This window comes from Bombina bombina, chromosome 1 (genome assembly GCF_027579735.1).
Source record: "Bombina bombina isolate aBomBom1 chromosome 1, aBomBom1.pri, whole genome shotgun sequence".
In the NCBI taxonomy this organism is placed as follows: Eukaryota; Metazoa; Chordata; class Amphibia; order Anura; family Bombinatoridae; genus Bombina; species Bombina bombina.
Genome location: NC_069499.1, coordinates 460,347,203 through 460,366,309, shown reverse-complemented (window position 1 = coordinate 460,366,309; position 19,107 = coordinate 460,347,203). Strand labels below are relative to the sequence as shown.

Sequence of the window (19,107 nt, the reverse complement as noted above, 5' to 3'; positions counted from 1 at the left end):
TAGGTAGGCTTTCTCCATCTTAGAGGTGCTTCCTCACTTCTTCTTGTAGTATTGATGGTCTTCACCAAAGAATTGAAGGCCTTGGTCTAAAATGCTTTTGTTCTGGTCCCTGCAGATGTGCAAAGGAGGATGACAGTTGGGCAGAGCTATTTCTTTTGCAATGAGCCTTGTCTGAGATGCCACACTCCTATTGTTTTTCCTTTCTCAGCATACCTTTTTTTTCCTTTGAAGCTCATGCACCCTTTTTATTATCTTCTCCATCCAAAATGGCAGACTCTTAGTATGATTTTCCTTTTACCCTTATGCCTACAGGGTAGCCATATGTACTGTTGATTATGGTTTACAAAACCATGCAGGCATGGTTTTAGCTTATCCTTCAGCTTCTTTATGAGTGTAGCTATGTCATTATAGGGCCTGTAATAAATAAGGTAATTACATGGGCCATCCTTGAAGTGGCTTGGTTTTCTTCTTAAAGCCTCAGAGGCTTTTGTGCTCAGTGGAGTCCAGATTTTCTGAGTGATCTCTGATAGGGATCCTTATGGTTCTAATTATTGGGCAGTTCCCTTGTCCTATTTCCATATTTTTTTCCTCCTGCTTCTGTTGAAGTAGTTTTTTTTTTATCGGGAATCCAGGATCGTAACAGGCTGTGGTGCCATCAGAATAGGCCGCCTTTTGTTCCTGCCCGTTTGCATTCAGTGTCCTCTATAAGCTTGGGTATTGACTTCCCAAAAGTAATGAATGCAGCTGTGGACTCTGCCCGTTTTAAGAAGAAAAACTTAAATTATGCTTACCTGATAATTTTCTTTTCTTCTGTACGGGGAGAGTCCACAGCTCCCCGCCCATTTTCTTTTTCCGTGGGCGGCCTTATATTCTTTTTTTTATTCGTTCTTCTGGCACCTTTTTTTCACCCTGATATTTCTCCTACTGTTCCTTGTTCCCTTGGCAGAATAACGGGGGGGATGAGGGAAGTGGGGGAGGTATTTTAAAGGGACATTAAACACTTTGAGATGGTAATATAAAATGATAAATATATATATAAAAAGAATATGTACATTATGTATTTTGTCCCCTTTTCCTGTAAGTCCATTCTAAAATTGTGGAAGTGCAGAACACTGTTATATGCCACCCAGATATTGGCTGCACACACTAGTGACCTATTTATAACTTTCCCTAATTGGCCACAGCAGAGAAGGTAACCTAAGTTACAACATGGCAGCTCCCATTGTTTCATAGACATTAAAACTTTACACTTATTTTGCCAATATTTAAACGGCTAATGAAACTTTAAAAAACGCATCTACATGTTATTCTCAGACTAATATTTTCTTTGACTGCATCATTCTATCTAGCATTTGTTGAGTGTTTAATGTCCATTTAAGCCTTTGGCTGGGGTGTCTTTGCTGCCTCCTGGTGGCCAGGTTCTGTATTTCCCAAAAGTAATGAATGCAGCTGTGGACTCTCCCCGTACAGTAAAAAAAAGAAAATTATCAGGTAAGCATAATTGTAAGTTTTCCAGTAACATCCCTGAATGACTTCAGGAGTTACCTGCCCAATCATTGTCCATTTGTCTCTACCCAGAGTACTTCTTACACCAGTGATCTGTTTAGAAGACATAGAGAGTAGTGCCCTCTGCTGTTCAAATTCTGTAACTATCTTAGCAAACAAGGCTGACACTGGCCCCTTTGTAATTTCCATAGACACCGGGAAATTACAAAGGACCTGTGTTTCCCTTGTTTTGTATCTCAATGTGTTTCGTTGAAGGGATGCATTGTGTGGCTGTAGGTTAGGTCCTGGGCCTATCACCATTTGGTCAAATGCTTTTGCTTTTAATCTAGCTGTGTGCTTGCCATAGTGCAAGACTTTCTATGTGTTGTGTTAATAATTTTGTTTTGTAATTGTCTGGGTTAACTGTCTGAACCCTGAAAGCTGTTGAATGCGTACCCAGTCCGCTTTGAGAGTGCACTCCATTTCTATGTGTGTGTGTGTGTGTGTGTGTGTGTGTGTATGTATGTATGTGTGTGTGTATATATATATATATATATATATATATATATATATATATATATATATATATATATATATATATATATATATATATATATATATATACGTGTATGTATGTATGTGTGTATATATATATATACATACATACATACTAACTATTACGGTTAGTCCAGCACCAAAATACCAGGAAATTCATATTTGAACAAGGAACGCAGAAACCCCAGACGATAATTTCGGCCTTCATTGGGCCTCGTCAGTGAGGTGTAGCTATATTCCTCTAAGCACACTGAGCAAGGAGTCCATGTCTGGTTGCCCCTTTTTCCCTTAGGGAGACTTAATACACACACAGAGAAGCGCACTCACAGGGACAATGGTTTAGATCTTTGCCCATAGTTGGGTTAAAATAGTGATGTGATTGGCTGTAAAAAGGAAATATTGCTCTCTGCAGTCTTGTATAGAGTTGAATACAAACTTTTTTCTCTTTTTAGAGTTTCTTTAAGATAAAATGAACATCAAATAATTGCTGGATCAAGACTTGACTATAATCTTCTGTTATTTAGTCCAACTTTGGGAGCATAATTTCACTACAGCAGAGTATATCTTTAGTTTTTAAAAGTGAAAAGACTTGTTACAAATATTTTTTCACTAGATTTGCTGTTTTAACGGACTGTGTGTGCCTTCTAAACCATGAAAGCGATAATTCTAAACATCAAAACTGCCAGATTATCAGGTTTCATTTATATGTTATTTTGTGCATTACATGGTTTAATATAAAATCCAATTTGTTAGTTACATTTAAACCTGATGCAATCATTTACGGTTCAGATTACGAGTGGCGTTAACAGTTACGCACAATCGAAAGGGGGTTATCAAGGGTGTTTGCACGCACCAGGTTTATCGCTCATATTACAAGTTAAAAGTAAACGTACTCTCTTGAGCACAATCATGATTTCCACTAGAGTGATTGTTGCACCCTCAGAGCCCTGGTTAACTGTTTTGCAAAACAAAAAAGTCACAAAACACACCAAAAATACATTAGGAAGTACAGTTACTCATAATAACACCATCTAATAAAAATTGGGAAAAAAATAAATAAAATATTGCACAAAAAAGTTATAAGGTCTCAAAGATTTGAGATTGCAGGTGTTGGAAAAAAAGAATGCAAAGGGCTTTAACATTGATATACATACATGTATCAGACTGAGGTAGGACTTATATAGATAGATATGTATGTGTGTGTGTTTTATTGTGTTTGTGTATATATGTATTTATATGTGCATATATGTATTCAGACATATATGCACGTGTGTGTCTGTATATAGATATATATGCATTTAAACCCTTTGCAATCAAGTAGATGAAAACATGTAAAAACATATTTATGAAATATTCATATTTAATAAATGTATTGTAAATATTTCTCTTGTAAGATGTATCGAGTCCACGGATTCATCCATACTTGTGGGATATTCTCCTTCCTTAAAGGAAGTGGCAAAGAGAGCACCCACAGCAGAGCTGTCTATATAGCTCCTCCCTTAGCTCCACCCCCCAGTCATTCTCTTTGCCTACTCTTAAGTACTAGGAAGGGTAAAGTGAGTGTGGTGACAAAAATGTTAGTTTTTATTTTCTCAAGCAAAAGTTTGTTATCTTAAATGGTACCGGTGTGTACTATTCACTCTCTGGCAGCAAAGGGATGAAGATTTCTGCAAAGAGGATGATGATCTTAGCACTTTGTAACTAAGATCCACTGCTGTTCTCACATGGGCTGAAGAGTACAGGAAAACTTCAGTTGGGGGAACGGTTTGCATGCTAAGCTGCATTGAGGTATGTTCAGTCTATTTTTTTCTAGACAGACTGTGATAATTCTAGAAAAGGCTGGCAATATCCTCATGAGGGAAGGGTAAGCTGTATTCAAACACTTAGTAGGAATCCCAGCTTGCATAAACGGCTCATTAGTTACTGGTGACACTGATAGGAAAAAACGTTTTTTTATTGAAAACATAACATTTTTTTGAGGGACTTTAAGGGGTCATTGTGGCTTATTTAAGGGTTATTAACCCACATGGCTAGTTTAGAAACACTCTGGTGTGTTTCTTTTAGGCCCCATAACATCGAGTGAGGTGGGAGGGGCCTATTTTTGCGCCTCAGTTGCACAGTTTCTTTTGCTCAGAGACATCCAGCTGCTTCTCCAGAGGGTCCTGCTGTGTTTGAGGGCTTAAAAGAAGTTTTTTTCCCCCACAAATCTATCCTAAAGGGCAGGTAGGCGCCACAGCAGAGCTGTGGCAAGGTGCTGAACGTTTTTTTACCGGTTTTTGACGTTTTGTCAATCCGGTTTTTACATTAAGGGGTTAATCGTTTATTTGTCTGGCTGTGCAAACTTACTAAGGCTTTATGATGCTACTGTAAAAATTTCATAAAGTTTACTGCTTTTTTACACTGTTTTGCAGAGTTTGTGCATCTTTCTTTCTCTTAAAGGCATAGTACCGTTTTTTCTAAGTATTATTTTCTTTGATTTAAGTGTTTTCCAAGCTTGCTTGTTTCATTACTAGCCTGTTTAACATGTCTGACATCAAGGAAAATCCTTGTTCAATGTGTTTAGAAGCCATTGTGAAACCCCCTCTTAGAATGTGTCCCACTTGCACTGATATGTCTATAAATTATAAAGAGCATATTTTAGCACTTAAAAATATAGCAATAGATGATTCCCAGACAGAAGGAAATAAGGGTTTGCCATCTAGCTCTCCCCAAGTGTCACAACCAGTAACGCCCCCACAAGTGACGCCAAGTACCTCTAGTGCGTCAAATTAATTTACTTTACAAGACATGGCCACAGTTATGAATACAACCCTCACAGAGGTTTTATCTAAACTGCCTGGTTTACAAGGAAAGCGTGACAGCTCTGGGTTAAGAACAAATGCTGAGCCGTCTGACGCTTTAGTAGCCGTATCGATATACCCTCACAATGTTCTGAAGTAGGGGTAAGGGATTTGTTATCTGAGGGAGAAATTTCTGATTCAGGAAAGACGCTCCCTCAGACAGATTCTGATATGACGGCCTTTAAATTTAAGCTTGAACACCTCCGCTTATTGCTCAGGGTGGTATTAGCTACTCTAGATGATTGTGACCCTATAGTGGTCCCAGAGAAGTTGTGTAAAATGGACAAATACTTAGATGTTCCTGTTAACACTGATGTTTTTCCAGTCCCTAAGAGGATTGTGAATATTGTTACTAAGGAGTGGGATAGACCAGGTATTCCGTTCGCTCACCCTCCTGTCTTTAAGAAAATGTTTCCCATATCTGACACCATGATGGACTCATGGCAGACGGTTCCTAAGGTGGAGGGAGCTATTTCTACTCTTGCTAAGCGTACAACTATACCTATCGAAGACAGTTGTGCTTTCAAAGATCCTATGGATAAAAAATTAGAGGGTCTCCTGAAGAAAATTTTTGTTCATCAAGGTTTTCTTCTCCAACCTATTGTGTGCATTGTTCCTGTAACTACTGCAGCTGCTTTCTGGTTTGAGGCTCTAGAAGAGGCTCTTCAGATGGAGACTCCATTAGAGGATATTATGGATAGAATTAAGGCCCTTAAGTTGGCTAATTCTTTCATTACAGATGCCGCTTTCCAACTGGCGAAATTAGCGGCAAAGAATTCAGGTTTTGCCATTTTAGCACGCAGGGCGTTATGGCTTAAGTCCTGGTCTGCTGATGTGTCATCAAAATCTAAACTTTTGAACATCCCTTTCAAAGGAAAGACCCTATTCGGGCCTGAACTGAAAGAGATTATTTCAGACATCACTGGAGGGAAAGGCCATGCCCTCCCTCAGGATAAAACAAATAAAATGAGGACCAAACAAAATAATTTTCGTTCCTTTCGGAACTTCAAGGGTGGTCCCGCTTCAGCTTCCCCTGCTGCAAAGCAAGAGGGGAATTTTGCCCAATCCAAGTCAGTCTGGAGACCTAACCAGGCTTGGAACAAGGGTAAACAGGCCAAGAAGCCTGCAGCTGCCTCTAAGACAGCATGAAGGGGTAGCCCCCGATCCGGGACCGGATCTAGTAGGGGGCAGACTCTCTCTCTTCGCTCAGGCTTGGGCAAGAGATGTTCACAATTCCTGGGCTTTAGAAATTGTGTCCCAGGGATATCTTCTGGACTTCAAAGACTCCCCCCCCCCCCCCCCCCCCCGGGGAGATTTCACATTTCTCAATTGTCTGCAAACCAGACAAAGAGAGAGGCGTTCTTACGCTGTGTAGAAGACCTACATACCATGGGAGTGATCCGCCCAGTTCCAAATGCGGAACAGTTGCTAGGGTTTTACTCAAACCTGTTTGTGGTTCCCAAAAAAGAAGGAACTTTCAGACCAATCTTGGATCTCAAAATTCTAAACAAATTCCTCAGAGTACCATCATTCAAGATGGAGACTATTCGGACTATTCTACCGTTGATCCAGGAGGATCAATATATGACTACCGTGGACTTAAAGGATGCGTATCTACACATCCCTATTCACAGAGATCATCATCAATTCCTCAGATTTGCCTTTCTGGACAGGCATTACCAGTTAGTGGCCCTTCCCTTCGGGATGGCCACGGCTCCCAGAATTTTCACAAAGGTGCTAGGGTCCCTTTTGGCGGTTCTGAGACCACGGGGCATAGCAGTGGCGCCTTATCTAGACGACATCTTAATTCAGGCGTCGACTTTCCAACTAGCCAAGTCTCACACGGACATCGTGGTGGCTTTTCTGAGATCTCACGGGTGAAAGGTGAACATAAAAAAGAGTTCTCTCTTCCCTCTCACAAGAGTTTCCTTCCTAGGGACTCTGATAGACTCGGTAGAAATTAAAATATTTCTGACGGAGGTCAGAAAATCAAAACTCTTAACCACTTGCCGAGCTCTTCATTCCATTCCTCGGCCATTAGTGGCTCAGTGTATGGAGGTAATCGGACTCATGGTAGCGGCAATGGACATAGTTCCTTTTGCCCGCCTACACCTCAGACCACTGCAACTATACATGCTCAAACAGTGTAATGGGGATTATGCAGATTTATCTCCTCAACTGCATATGGACCAGGAGACCAGAGATTCTCTTCTCTGGTGGTTGTCTCAGGACCACCTGTCTCAGGGAATGTGTTTCCGCAGGCCAGAGTGGCTCATAGTAAAGACAGATGCCAGCCTGCTAGGCTGGGGTGCAGTCTGGAACTCCCTGAAAGCACAGGGCTTATGGTCTCGGGAGGAAACTCTCCTCCCAATAAACATTCTAGAACTGAGAGCAATATTTAGTGCGCTTCAGGTATGGCCTCAGCTAGCTGCGGACAAATTCATCAGATTTCAGTCGGACAACATAACGACTGTAGCATATATCAATCATCAAGGAGGAACACGGAGTTCTCTAGCGATGATGGAGGTAACCAAATTAATCCGATGGGCGGAGGATCACTCTTGCCATCTCTCAGCAATCCATATCCCAGGGGTAGAGAACTGGGAGGCGGATTTTCTAAGTCGTCAGACTTTTCATCCGGGGGAGTGGGAGCTCCATCCGGAGGTATTTGCCCAGCTGACTCAGCTATGGGGCACACCAGAATTGGATCTGATGGTGTCCCGTCAGAATGCCAAACTTCCTTGTTACGGGTCCAGGTCCCGGGATCCCCAGGCGGTACTGATAGATGCTCTAGCAGTGCCCTGGTCCTTCAGTCTGGCCTATGTATTTCCACCGTTTCCTCTCCTCCCATGTCTGATTGCCAGAATCAAGCAGGAGAGAGCTTCAGTGATTCTGATAGCACCTGCGTGGCCACGCAGGACTTGGTATGCAGACCTATTCGACATGTCATCTGTTCCACCGTGGACTCTGCCATTGAGGCAGGACCTTCTAATCCAAGGTCCATTCAAGCATCCAAATCTAATTTCTCTGCGTCTGACTGCTTGGAGATTGAACGCCTGATTTTATCAAAGCGTGGTTGAGTCGGTCATTGATACCCTGATTCAAGCTAGAAAGCCTGTCACCAGGAAAATCTATCATAAGATTTGGCGTAAATATCTTTATTGGTGTGAATCCAAGGGTTACTCATGGAGTAAGATTAGGATTCCTAGAATATTGTCTTTTCTCCAAGAAGGATTGGAGAAGGGATTATCAGCTAGTTCCTTAAAAGGACAGATATCTGCTTTGTCTATTCTTTTACACAAACGTCTGGCAGATGTCCCAGACGTTCAAGCGTTTAGTCAGGCTTTAGTCAGGATCAAGCCTGTCTTTAAACCCGTTGCTCCGCCATGGAGCCTGAACTTGGTTCTTAAAGTTCTTCAAGGGGTTCCGTTTGAACCTATGCATTCCATAGATATTAAGCGTCTATCTTGGAAAGTTTTGTTTTTAGTAGCTATCTCTTCGGCTCGAAAAGTTTCTGAGTTATCTGCTTTACAGTGTGACTCACCTTACCTTGTTTTCCATGCAGATAAGGTGGTTTTGCGTAACAAGTCTGGATTCCTTCCTAAGGTTGTTTCTAATAGGAATATCAATCAGGAAATTGTTGTTCCTTCTCTGTGTCCTAATCCGTCATCAAAGAAGGAACGTCTGTTGTACAATCTTGATGTGGTTTGTGCTTTTAAAGTTCTATTTACAAGCAACTAAGGATTTCCGTCAAACATCTTCATTGTTTGTTGTTTATTCTGGTAAGCGGAGAGGTCAAAAGGCTACGGCTACCTCTCTTTCTTTTTGGCTGAAAAGCATCATCCGTTTGGCTTATGAGACTGCTGGCCAGCAGCCTCCTGAAAGAATTACTGCTCATTCTAGTAGAGCAGTGGCTTCCACATGGGCTTTTAAAAATGAGGCTTCTGTTGAACAGATTTGTAAGGCGGCGACTTGGTCTTCGCTTCATACTTTTTCCAAATTTTACAAATTCGATACTTTTGCTTCTTCGGAGGCTTTTTTTGGGAGAAAGGTTCTACAAGCAGTGGTGCCTTCCGTTTAAGGTTCCTGTCTTGTCCCTCCCTTCATCCGTGTCCTAAAGCTTTGGTATTGGTATCCCACAAGTATGGATGAATCCGTGGACTCGATACATCTTACGAGAGAAAACAGAATTTATTCTTACCTGATAAATTTATTTCTCTTGTGATGTATCGAGTCCACGGCCCGCCCGGTTTATTTAAGACAGGTAGTATATTTTTATTTAAAAAAAAAAAAAAAAACTTCAGTCACCTCTGCACCCTATAGTTTCTCCTTTTTCTTCCTAGCCTTCGGTCGAATGACTGGGGGGTGGAGCTATATAGACAGCTCTGCTGTGGGTGCTCTCTTTGCCACTTCCTGTAAGGAAGGAGAATATCCCACAAGTATGGATGAATCCGTGGACTCGATACATCACAAGAGAAATAAATTTATCAGGTAAGCATAAATTCAGTTTTTACATTCCAATGTTCTTCACATAGGGGAATATGTTCTTTCTATTTATAAATAGATATTCCTGTATATATCTGTATACATCTATACCTATATATAATCCCCTCTCTCTCTCTCTCTCTCTCTCTCTCTCAATAAATAGAACATATTCTTCTATGTGAAGAACATTGCAACGTGATATATTCATATTTCTTTCCTAACATATAGTGAGTTCACGGCGTCCTCAATTACTGTTGGGAATATCACTCCTGGCCAGCAGGAGGAGGCAAAGAGCACCACAGCCAAGCTTTTAAAGGGACAGTATACACTCATTTTCATATAACTGCATGTAACAGACACTACTATAAAGAATAAGATGCACAGATACTGATATAAAAATCCAGTATAAAATGGTTTAAAAACGTACTTAGAAGCTTTCAGTTTAACTCTGTTGAAAAGGTAGTTGGAAAGCCCACTGCAAGTGGGAAATAAGACACTCCCCCCTCCCCCTTCTTTTGCATATGAAAAGACCCTTTTAGACAAACAGGAGCAAGCTGGAGAAGGTAGCTGACGGTATTCAAATAAAACTTTGGGGCTTGGTTAGGAGTCTGAAAATCAGAGCAATGTTATTTAAAAATAAGCAAAATGATAATTTAAAAAAAAAAAAAAAACTTTATGGGCTTTTTATAAATAGATCATCTACAAAACATTTATGCAAAGAAAAAATGAGTGTATAATGGCCCTTTAAGTATTGCTTCCCTTCCCACAAACCCCAGTCATTCTCTGCCTTCAGTGCAAGGAGGAGGGCAAATTTTACTTTGGCTAAGAGAACTACTATACCTATTGAGGATAGCTGCTCCTTTAAAGATCCAATGGACAAGAAGCTGGAGGTTTATTTAAAAAGGATGTATGTCCATCAAGGTCTCTAATGGCAACCTGCGGTGTGTATTGCTACTGTGATAAGTGTGGCAGCTTATTGGTTCAATGCATTGTCTGAGTCCCTAGAGGTAGAGACTCCCTTGGAAGAGATCCAAGACGGAATTAAGGCTCTTAAGTTAGCCAACTCCTTTATTACTGATGCTTCATTGCAGGTTATTAAGTTGGGAGCCAAAATATCTGGTTTCGCTGTTTTTGCGAGCAGAGCATTATGGCTGAAATTTTGGTCAGCGAATGTTTCATCTAAGTCCAAGCTTTTGGCAATTCCTTACAAGGGTAAGACCTTGTTTGGTCCTGGTCTGGCAGAAATTATTTCCGAATTTACGTGTGGTAAAGGGTCTTTTCTTCTACAAGATAAGAAGAATAGACAAAGGACGTCAGAGTAATTTTCGTTCCTTTCGTAATTTCAGAGGTAAGTCTTCCCCTTTCTCTTACAAGCAGGAACAGTCCAAGCCTTCTTGAAAACCCAATCAGTCTTGGAACAAGGAGAAGCAATCAAAGAAACCCAATACTGAATCTAAATCAGCATGAAGAGGTTGCCCCCGATCCAGGATTGGATCAAGTGGGGGGCAGACTTTCTCGGTTCTCTCAGGCCTGTATACGAGATGTCCTAGACCCTTAAGCAGTGGACATAGTATCCCAAGGTTACAGGTTAGAATTCAAGACCTTCCCTCCCAGGGGCAGATTCCACCTCTCAAGATTATCTGCAGACCAGATAAAAAGAGAGGCGTTCTTGAAATGTGTACAGGATCTTTCCTCCCTGGGAGTGATAGTTCCAGTACAGGAACAGGGTCTAGGCTTTTATTCAAATCTGTTTGTGGTTCCCAAAAAAGAGGGAACTTTCCGACCTATTCTATATCTAAAGTGTCTAAACAATTTTTTCAGAGTACCATCCTTCAAGATGGAAACTATACATTCCATTCTTCCTTTAGTGCAAGAAGGTCAGTTCATGACGACCATAGACCTGAAGGATGTGTACCTTCATGTTCCCATTCACAGGGATCATCACAAATTTCTGAGATTTGCCTTTCTGGACACTAGCTTTCAGTTTGTGGCTCTTCCATTTGGCCTTGCCACAGCTCCCAGAATTTTCTCAAAGGTTCTGGGGGCTCTCTTGGCAGTGATTCGGTCTCTGAGAATTGCTGTAGCGCCCTATCTGGATGACATTCTGGTTCAGGCATCCTCTTTTCAACAAGCAAACCCTCATACAGAGATCTTGTTGTCTTTTTTCTACGTTCCCACAGATGGAAAGTGAATCTGGAAAAGAGTTCCCTTGTTCCAGCCAGGGTAGTTTTCTTAGGAACCATAATAGATTCCCTATTGATGAAAATATTTCTGACGGAGGCCAGAAAAGCCTAGATTTTTTCTGCTTGCCTCTCTCTACAGTCTACTGTTCGACCATCAGTTGCTCAATGTATGGAGGTAATTGGTCTGATGGTAGCTTCCATGGACATCATTCCCTTTGCTCGATTCCATTTAAGAGCTCTGCAATTGTGCATGCTTGGGCAATGGAACGGGGACTATGTATATCTGTCTCAGAGGATAGAACTAGATCAGTCGACAAGAGACTCTCTACCGTGGTGGCTTTCTCAGGAGCATCTGTCTCAGGGCACATGCTTCCGGAGACCTACCTGGATGATTAAGACCACGGATGCCAGCCTGCTGGAGCAGTCTGGAACTCGTTAAAGGCCCAGGGACTTAGGAGGAGTCTGCTCTCCCCATACTCATCTTGGAGTTGAGAGCGATATTCAACGCTCTGATGGCTTGGCCTCAGTTGTCCTTAGCCCGGTTTATCAGGTTCCAGTCGGACAACATAACCTCAGTGGCTTACATCAACCACCAAGGAGGAACTCAGAGTTCCTTAGCCATGAAAGAGGTGGCTCGGATTATTCAGTTGTCGGAAGCTCACAATTGCTGTCTGTCTGCCATCCACATTCCAGGAGCAGACAACTGGGAAGCGAATTTTCTGAGCAGACTTTTCATACTGGGGAGTGGGAGCTGCATCCGGTGTTCTCCAGCTTGATCTTCAGATCGGGGATGCTGGATCTGATGATGTCTCGGCAGAATGCCAAGCTTCCGAGGTACGGTTTGAGGTCAAGGGATCTGCAGGCCGCTCTTATAGATGCTCTGGCGGTGGGAGTTCAGGCTGGCATACCTGTTTCCTACGTTCGCTCTCCTTCCACGAGTCATTGCTTGTATCAAGCAGGAGAGGGTGTCAGTGATTCTAATAGCTCCTGCGTGGCCTTGCAGGGTTTTGTATGCAGACTTAGTGGTATTGTCGTCCCTTCCACCTTGACGACTGCCTCTGAGGGAGGACCTTCTACTTCAGGATCCCTTCCTTCATCCAAATCTTGTTTCTCTGAAGCTGACTGCTTGGAGATTGAACGCTTAGTTTTGTCTAAGCGTGGGTTCTCTGAGTCGGTCATTGAGACCATGATCTAGGCTCGCAAGCCTGTAACTAGGAAGATTTACCATAAGATATGGCGTAAATATCTTTATTTGTGTGAATCCAAGGGCTATTCTTGGAGTAGGGTCAGGATTCCTAGGATTTTGTCTTTTCTCCAGGAAGGTCTGGAGAAGGGCTTGTCGGTCAGTACCCTGAAGGATCAGATTTCTGCCATATCTGTTTTACTACATAAGCGTTTGGCGGATGTGTCAGATTTGTCAGGCCTTGGTCAGAATCAGGCCTGTGTTTAGGTCCATGGCTCCTCCTTGGAGTCTTAACCTTGTTCTTTAGGTTTTGCAGCAGGCTCCGTTTGAGCCTATGCATTCAATAGACATTAAGTTGTTGTCTTGGAAGGTTTTGTTTCTTATTGCTATTTCTTCTGCTCGGAGAGTCTCGGAACTCTCGGCTTTGCAGTGTGATCCGCCTTACCTTATATTTCATACCGATAAGGTGGTTCTTCGTACTAAGTTTGGTTTTCTTCCTAAAGTAGTTTTGGATAGAAATTTTTGTTCCTTCTCTATGTCCTAATCCTTCCTCTCATAAGGAACGTTTGTTGCACAATCTGGATGTTGTGCATGCTCTAAAATTGTACCTACTGGCGACTAAGGATTTTTGCCAGTCTTCTGCCCTGTTGGTTTGTTTCTCTGGAAAACGTAAAGGTCAGAAAGCTACTGCTACTTCTTTCTCTCTGGTTGAGAAGTATTATGCGTTTGGCTTACGAGACTGCCGGACAGCAGCCTCCTGAGAGAATTACAGCTCATTCCACTAGGGCTGTCTCATTTTCTTGGGCTTTCAAAAATGAAGCTTCTGTGGAACAGATTTGCAAGGCCGCAACATAGTCTTCTATACATACTTTTTCCATATTTAATAAATTTGATACTTTTGCATTGGCTGATGCTTCTTTTGAGAAAGAGGTCCTTTAAGTGGTGTGGTGCCTTCTGTTTAGGTCTTCCTGTCTTGTCCCTCCCTATTCCTCTGTGTACTCTAGCTTGGGCATTGGTTCCCAACAGTAATTGAGGACGCCGTGGACTCACCATATCTTAGGAAAGAAAACAAAATGTATGCTTACCTGATAAATGTATTTATTTCCGGATATGGTGAGTCCACGGCCCTACCCTTTATTTTAAGACTGTTTTTTCTGACTAACATCAGGCACCTCTACACCTTGTGTTACTCCTTTTTTTTCTTCTCCCATTTACCTTCAGTCGAATGACTGGGGTTTGTGGGAAGGGAAGTGATACTTGACAGCTTAGCTGTGGTGCTCTTTGCCTCTTCCTGATGGCCAGGAGTGATATTCCCAACAGTAATTGAGGAAGCCGTGGACCATATCCGGGAAATAAATTTATCAGGTAAGCATAAATTTTGTTTTTCATGTCTGGTTAGAGCACTTGAGAAGGTTTGTGCGTGAGTAGGGTGTTTGTTTTTTTCCATTGACTTTTATGGGGGATATGTTATAACGCACACAATATTGCAAGTTCGACTTTTTGCGCACATCTGCTTTATAACTTTCAACTCGTTATATGAGTGCTACTCGACACTACCAGAGTTAGTGCTCAAATGGGAATGTTGAATACCGCTCCACTTGTAACCTGGCCCTAAATAACTAGCAAGTATTTCATGTGCTTTTAATAATGGTCACTACAGGGATTGGAAGTATAAAATGAACATTTAAAGGCCTGATTTCTATAGCTCAATTCACATCTATTGAATAGCTAAGTAAGCTGTAGGTGTCTGTCTCTAAGTGGAATAATAATCTTTAGCAGTAGTTGGATCTTAAGGGAAAATTATACTTCTTCATTCTATTGTATTGTGAATGTTACATATATATTTTTTTCAATAGAAATGTCACTTTTTGCTTTAGAAGTTTTTTTGCTCTGGGTGCCTCTCCACTGAGTTACTTTTAATATATGATAATACCAGTATCCCTTCCTGCCTAGATTTATAATGAGAAACATTCAACCTGACATATCAGTACATTGTTTTCTATATTAGAAAGTTACATAAGATAAGGATCCCCACACACTTAAACACAAATGCAATTATTTTTTTATTCTGAATCTCCTGGCTGCTGTTTTAGAAAATCAGATCTGATGCTTTTCTCAGCAGAAGATTATTGAGTTGATTTAACTGTGATTTTACTTAACAAAGCTTCAAACACATTCCTACTGCGGAGCCAGAATAATGCTAGGAAGATATCAATAATACATTCAAACTGAAATTTTTGTTTGCAGGGCCTTCAATGCACCCCTCGGAGTTAATGGCGGAGATGAGAAACAGTGGGTTTGCACTGAAACAAAATGTGCTGGGGAGAAACTTGACCGTGAATGATCCATCGCAGGTAATGATCTTTTTATCAGTAAGCTGAAAATATCTATAAATCTGCATGTGATTGCTTGTAAATTGCTACTTAGCATTTAGCAGTATGCATATCCATAGGATAGAGAAACGTTTTGAAATGTCTCATGAAGCACCTCTGTTCAGTGTGCTAAAGTACCGAAAGCGGAAACAATTTGCAGTATCCTTTTTTTTTTTTTCTTTTTTTTTTTTCTTGGCTTTTATTTCATTTGGGCTTTTGCATAAACTGAACAGCTTCCCCAGGCTGCAGAGAGTGAACTGGAGAGAAATAACCATCATCTCCTACCACATTGTTTATTTTGTTCTGACTGCTGCCTGATCCCGGTGAGGATTTGAAATGGAAGAATAGAAAGGAATTTGTTTCTAGATGGACACAATCGCGAATGGCAGCACTCCATATTGACTTGATAGTGCAGGATAAAAACTGGGTGCATTAGACTCGTATCATTTTGGCACGCAGGGATTGCTGTAATTGAATATTCATAATAAAAGGCAGACATCTCCACAGCAACAACACACCTAAGAGTTATACAGTCATTTTCTGATGGCTACTCCATAAAGCTTTTTCTCCAAGCAATCTGTTCACCGGCACTTTTAGTGATGGATTTGTCAAATGCTTTTGAATGCAGACAAAGCATGTATGGGGACAGGCTGAAACACTTTATAGCAGTTTGTAAAGGACAAGAGTATTAAACTTAGTACAATCCATTACTTTCTCTCAAGTTACTGTATGTTTTATTCACTGTGAGTCCATCTATAGTTTACCTCTCCTTTGCCATTTACAGCACTGCTTTTATATTTTTGTTTTCTGATGCCGAATGATGGGTTTGCATTTTTTTCTGAAAATAAACAAAAGTGTTACCGTTATTAGTGGAAGTTTTTCTGTAGATAGTACATGATTGCATTGTTAAAAAGGATATCAAATGTATTTATTTAATCCTTGCAATTGATTACATTGTATTTATATTTTTAGAAATTGTACTCGATTATAGAAAGGGGAGAGGGAGAAAATGTATTAAAGTGAATGTAAACATTATTGAGTTAAAGGCCAGTATCAAATAATACTCTTAAAAACAGGGGCACTTTAATTCATTAAAGTTATAATTATGCTTATTTTTTTTTAAATACTTACCTTTGCTTTATGGTAAACATAACGCAGATCCTCCGCCCGCAGCTTCTGCTTTCTTTAGCAGAACAATGACTAATACTGCTTCCTCCAATCGTTGTGTGCCCCCCTTTGGCTACCAGCTCGGGAGGCAATGCTACGGCTGGATTCATCATCGTTCTGCTAAAGAATGCAGGAGCTGTGGGTGGAGGATCAGCGTTATTTCACAATAACGCAAAGGTAGGTATTTTAAAAAAATAAGCATCTTTGTAAACTTTAATGAATTAAAGTGCCCCTGTTTTTAAGAGTATTTCTTTTACAAAGATATGACGAGTCCACGGATTTCATCCTTACTTGTGGGATATTAACCTCCTGCTAACAGGAAGTGGCAAAGAGCATCACAGCAGAGCTGTATATATAGCCCCTCCCTTCCCCTCCACCTCCAGTCATTCTCTTTGCCTGTGTTATACTAGGAAGACATGGTAAAGTGAGGTGTTAGTTTTAGTTTCTTCAATCAAGAAGTTTATTATTTTAAATGGTACCGGTGCGTACTATTTTCCTCAGGGGGATATGGAAGAAGATTTCTGCCCTGAGGTTGATGATCTTAGCAGTTGTAACTAAGATCCACGCTGGTTCCCACAAGACTTCTGAAGGTAACCATGAGACATCTTCAGTGTGGAGACTGGTTTCATGCTACAAGCAGCATTAAGGTATGTGCAGCCTTTTTCTCCAACATAGGTGTGTCCGGTCCACGGCGTCATCCTTACTTGTGGGATATTCTCTTCCCCAACAGGAAATGGCAAAGAGCCCAGCAAAGCTGGTCACATGATCCCTCCTAGGCTCCGCCTACCCCAGTCATTCTCTTTGCCGTTGTACAGGCAACATCTCCACGGAGATGGCTTAGAGTTTTTTAGTGTTTAACTGTAGTTTTTATTATTCAATCAAGAGTTTGTTATTTTGAAATAGTGCTGGTATGTACTATTTACTCAGAAACAGAAAAGAGATGAAGATTTCTGTTTGTATGAGGAAAATGATTTTAGCAACCGTCACTAAAATCCATGGCTGTTCCACACAGGACTGTTGAGAGCAATTAACTTCAGTTGGGGGAACAGTGAGCAGTCTCTTGCTGCTTGAGGTATGACACATTCTAACAAGACGATGTAATGCTGGAAGCTGTCATTTTCCCTATGGGATCCGGTAAGCCATGTTTATTAAGATCGTAAATAAGGGCTTCACAAGGGCTTATTAAGACTGTAGACTTTTTCTGGGCTAAATCGATTCATTATTAACACATATTTAGCCTTGAGGAATCATTTATTCTGGGTATTTTGATATAATAATATCGGCAGGCACTGTTTTAGACACCTTATTCTTTAGGGGCTTTCCCAAATCATAGGCAGAGCCTCATTTTCGCGCCGGTGTTGCGCACTTGTTTTTGAGAGGCATGACATGCAGTCGCATGTGAGAGGAGCTCTGATACTTAGAAAAGACTTTCTATTGGGCAAGAGATGTTCTGGATCCTTGGGCGCTAGAAATAGTCTCCCAAGGTTATCTTCTGGAATTCAAGGGGCTTCCCCCAAGGGGGAGGTTCCACAGGTCTCAGTTGTCTTCAGACCACATAAAAAGACAGGCATTCTTACATTGTGTAGAAGACCTGTTAAAAATGGGAGTGATTCATCCTGTTCCATTAAGAGAACAAGGGATGGGGTTCTACTCCAATCTGTTCATAGTTCCCAAAAAAGAGGGAACGTTCAGACCAATCTTAGATCTCAAGATCTTAAACAAGTTTCTCAAGGTTCCATCGTTCAAGATGGAAACCATTCGAACTGTTCTTCCTTCCATCCAGGAAGGTCAATTCATGACCACAGTGGATTTAAAGGATGCGTATCTACATATTCCTATCCACAAGGAACATCATCGGTTCCTAAGGTTCGCATTCCTGGACAAGCATTACCAGTTCGTGGCGCTTCCTTTCGGATTAGCCACTGCTCCAAGGATTTTCACAAAGGTACTAGGGTCCCTTCTAGCTGTACTAAGACCAAGGGGCATTGCTGTAGTACCTTACTTGGACGACATTCTGATTCAAGCGTCGTCCCTTCCTCAAGCAAAGGCTCACACGGACATTGTCCTGGCCTTTCTCAGATCTCACGGATGGAAAGTGAACGTGGAAAAGAGTTCTCTATCTCCGTCAACAAGGGTTCCCTTCTTGGGAACAATAATAGACTCCTTAGAAATGAGGATTTTTCTGACAGAGGCCAGAAAAACAAAACTTCTAGACTCTTGTCGGATACTTCATTCCGTTCCTCTTCCTTCCATAGCGCAGTGCATGGAAGTGATCGGTTTGATGGTAGCGGCAATGGACATAGTTCCTTTTTGCGCGCATTCATCTAAGACCATTACAACTGTGCATGCTCAGTCAGTGGAATGGGGACTATACAGACTTGTCTCCGAAGATACAAGTAAATCAGAGGACCAGAGACTCACTCCGTTGGTGGCTGTCCCTGGACAACCTGTCACAAGGGATGACATTCCGCAGACCGGAGTGGGTCATCGTCACGACCGACGCCAGTCTGATGGGCTGGGGCGCGGTCTGGGGATCCCTGAAAGCTCAGGGTCTTTGGTCTCGGGAAGAATCTCTTCTACGATAAATATTCTGGAACTGAGAGCGATATTCAATGCTCTCAAGGCTTGGCCTCAGCTAGCGAGGGCCAAGTTCATACGGTTTCAATCAGACAACATGACAACTGTTGCGTACATCAACCATCAGGGGGGAACAAGGAGTTCCCTAGCGATGGAAGAAGTGACCAAAATCATTCTATGGGCGGAGTCTCACTCCTGCCACCTGTCTGCTATCCACATCCCAGGAGTGGAAAATTGGGAAGCGGATTTTCTGAGTCGAT

At 41.6% G+C, this 19,107-nt stretch overlaps 1 protein-coding gene across 1 annotated transcript in view; it reads left to right on the top strand.

Annotated features, from left to right (window-relative positions):
* The window catches only part of CIR1 (corepressor interacting with RBPJ, CIR1), a 440,401-nt gene that overhangs the window by 129,229 nt on the left and 292,065 nt on the right, over positions 1–19,107 (top strand). Inside the window, exon 7 of the mRNA XM_053698458.1 lies at positions 14,979–15,085. Coding sequence (XP_053554433.1) covers positions 14,979–15,085 — 107 coding nt within the window. The remainder of the gene's footprint in view (positions 1–14,978; positions 15,086–19,107) is intronic.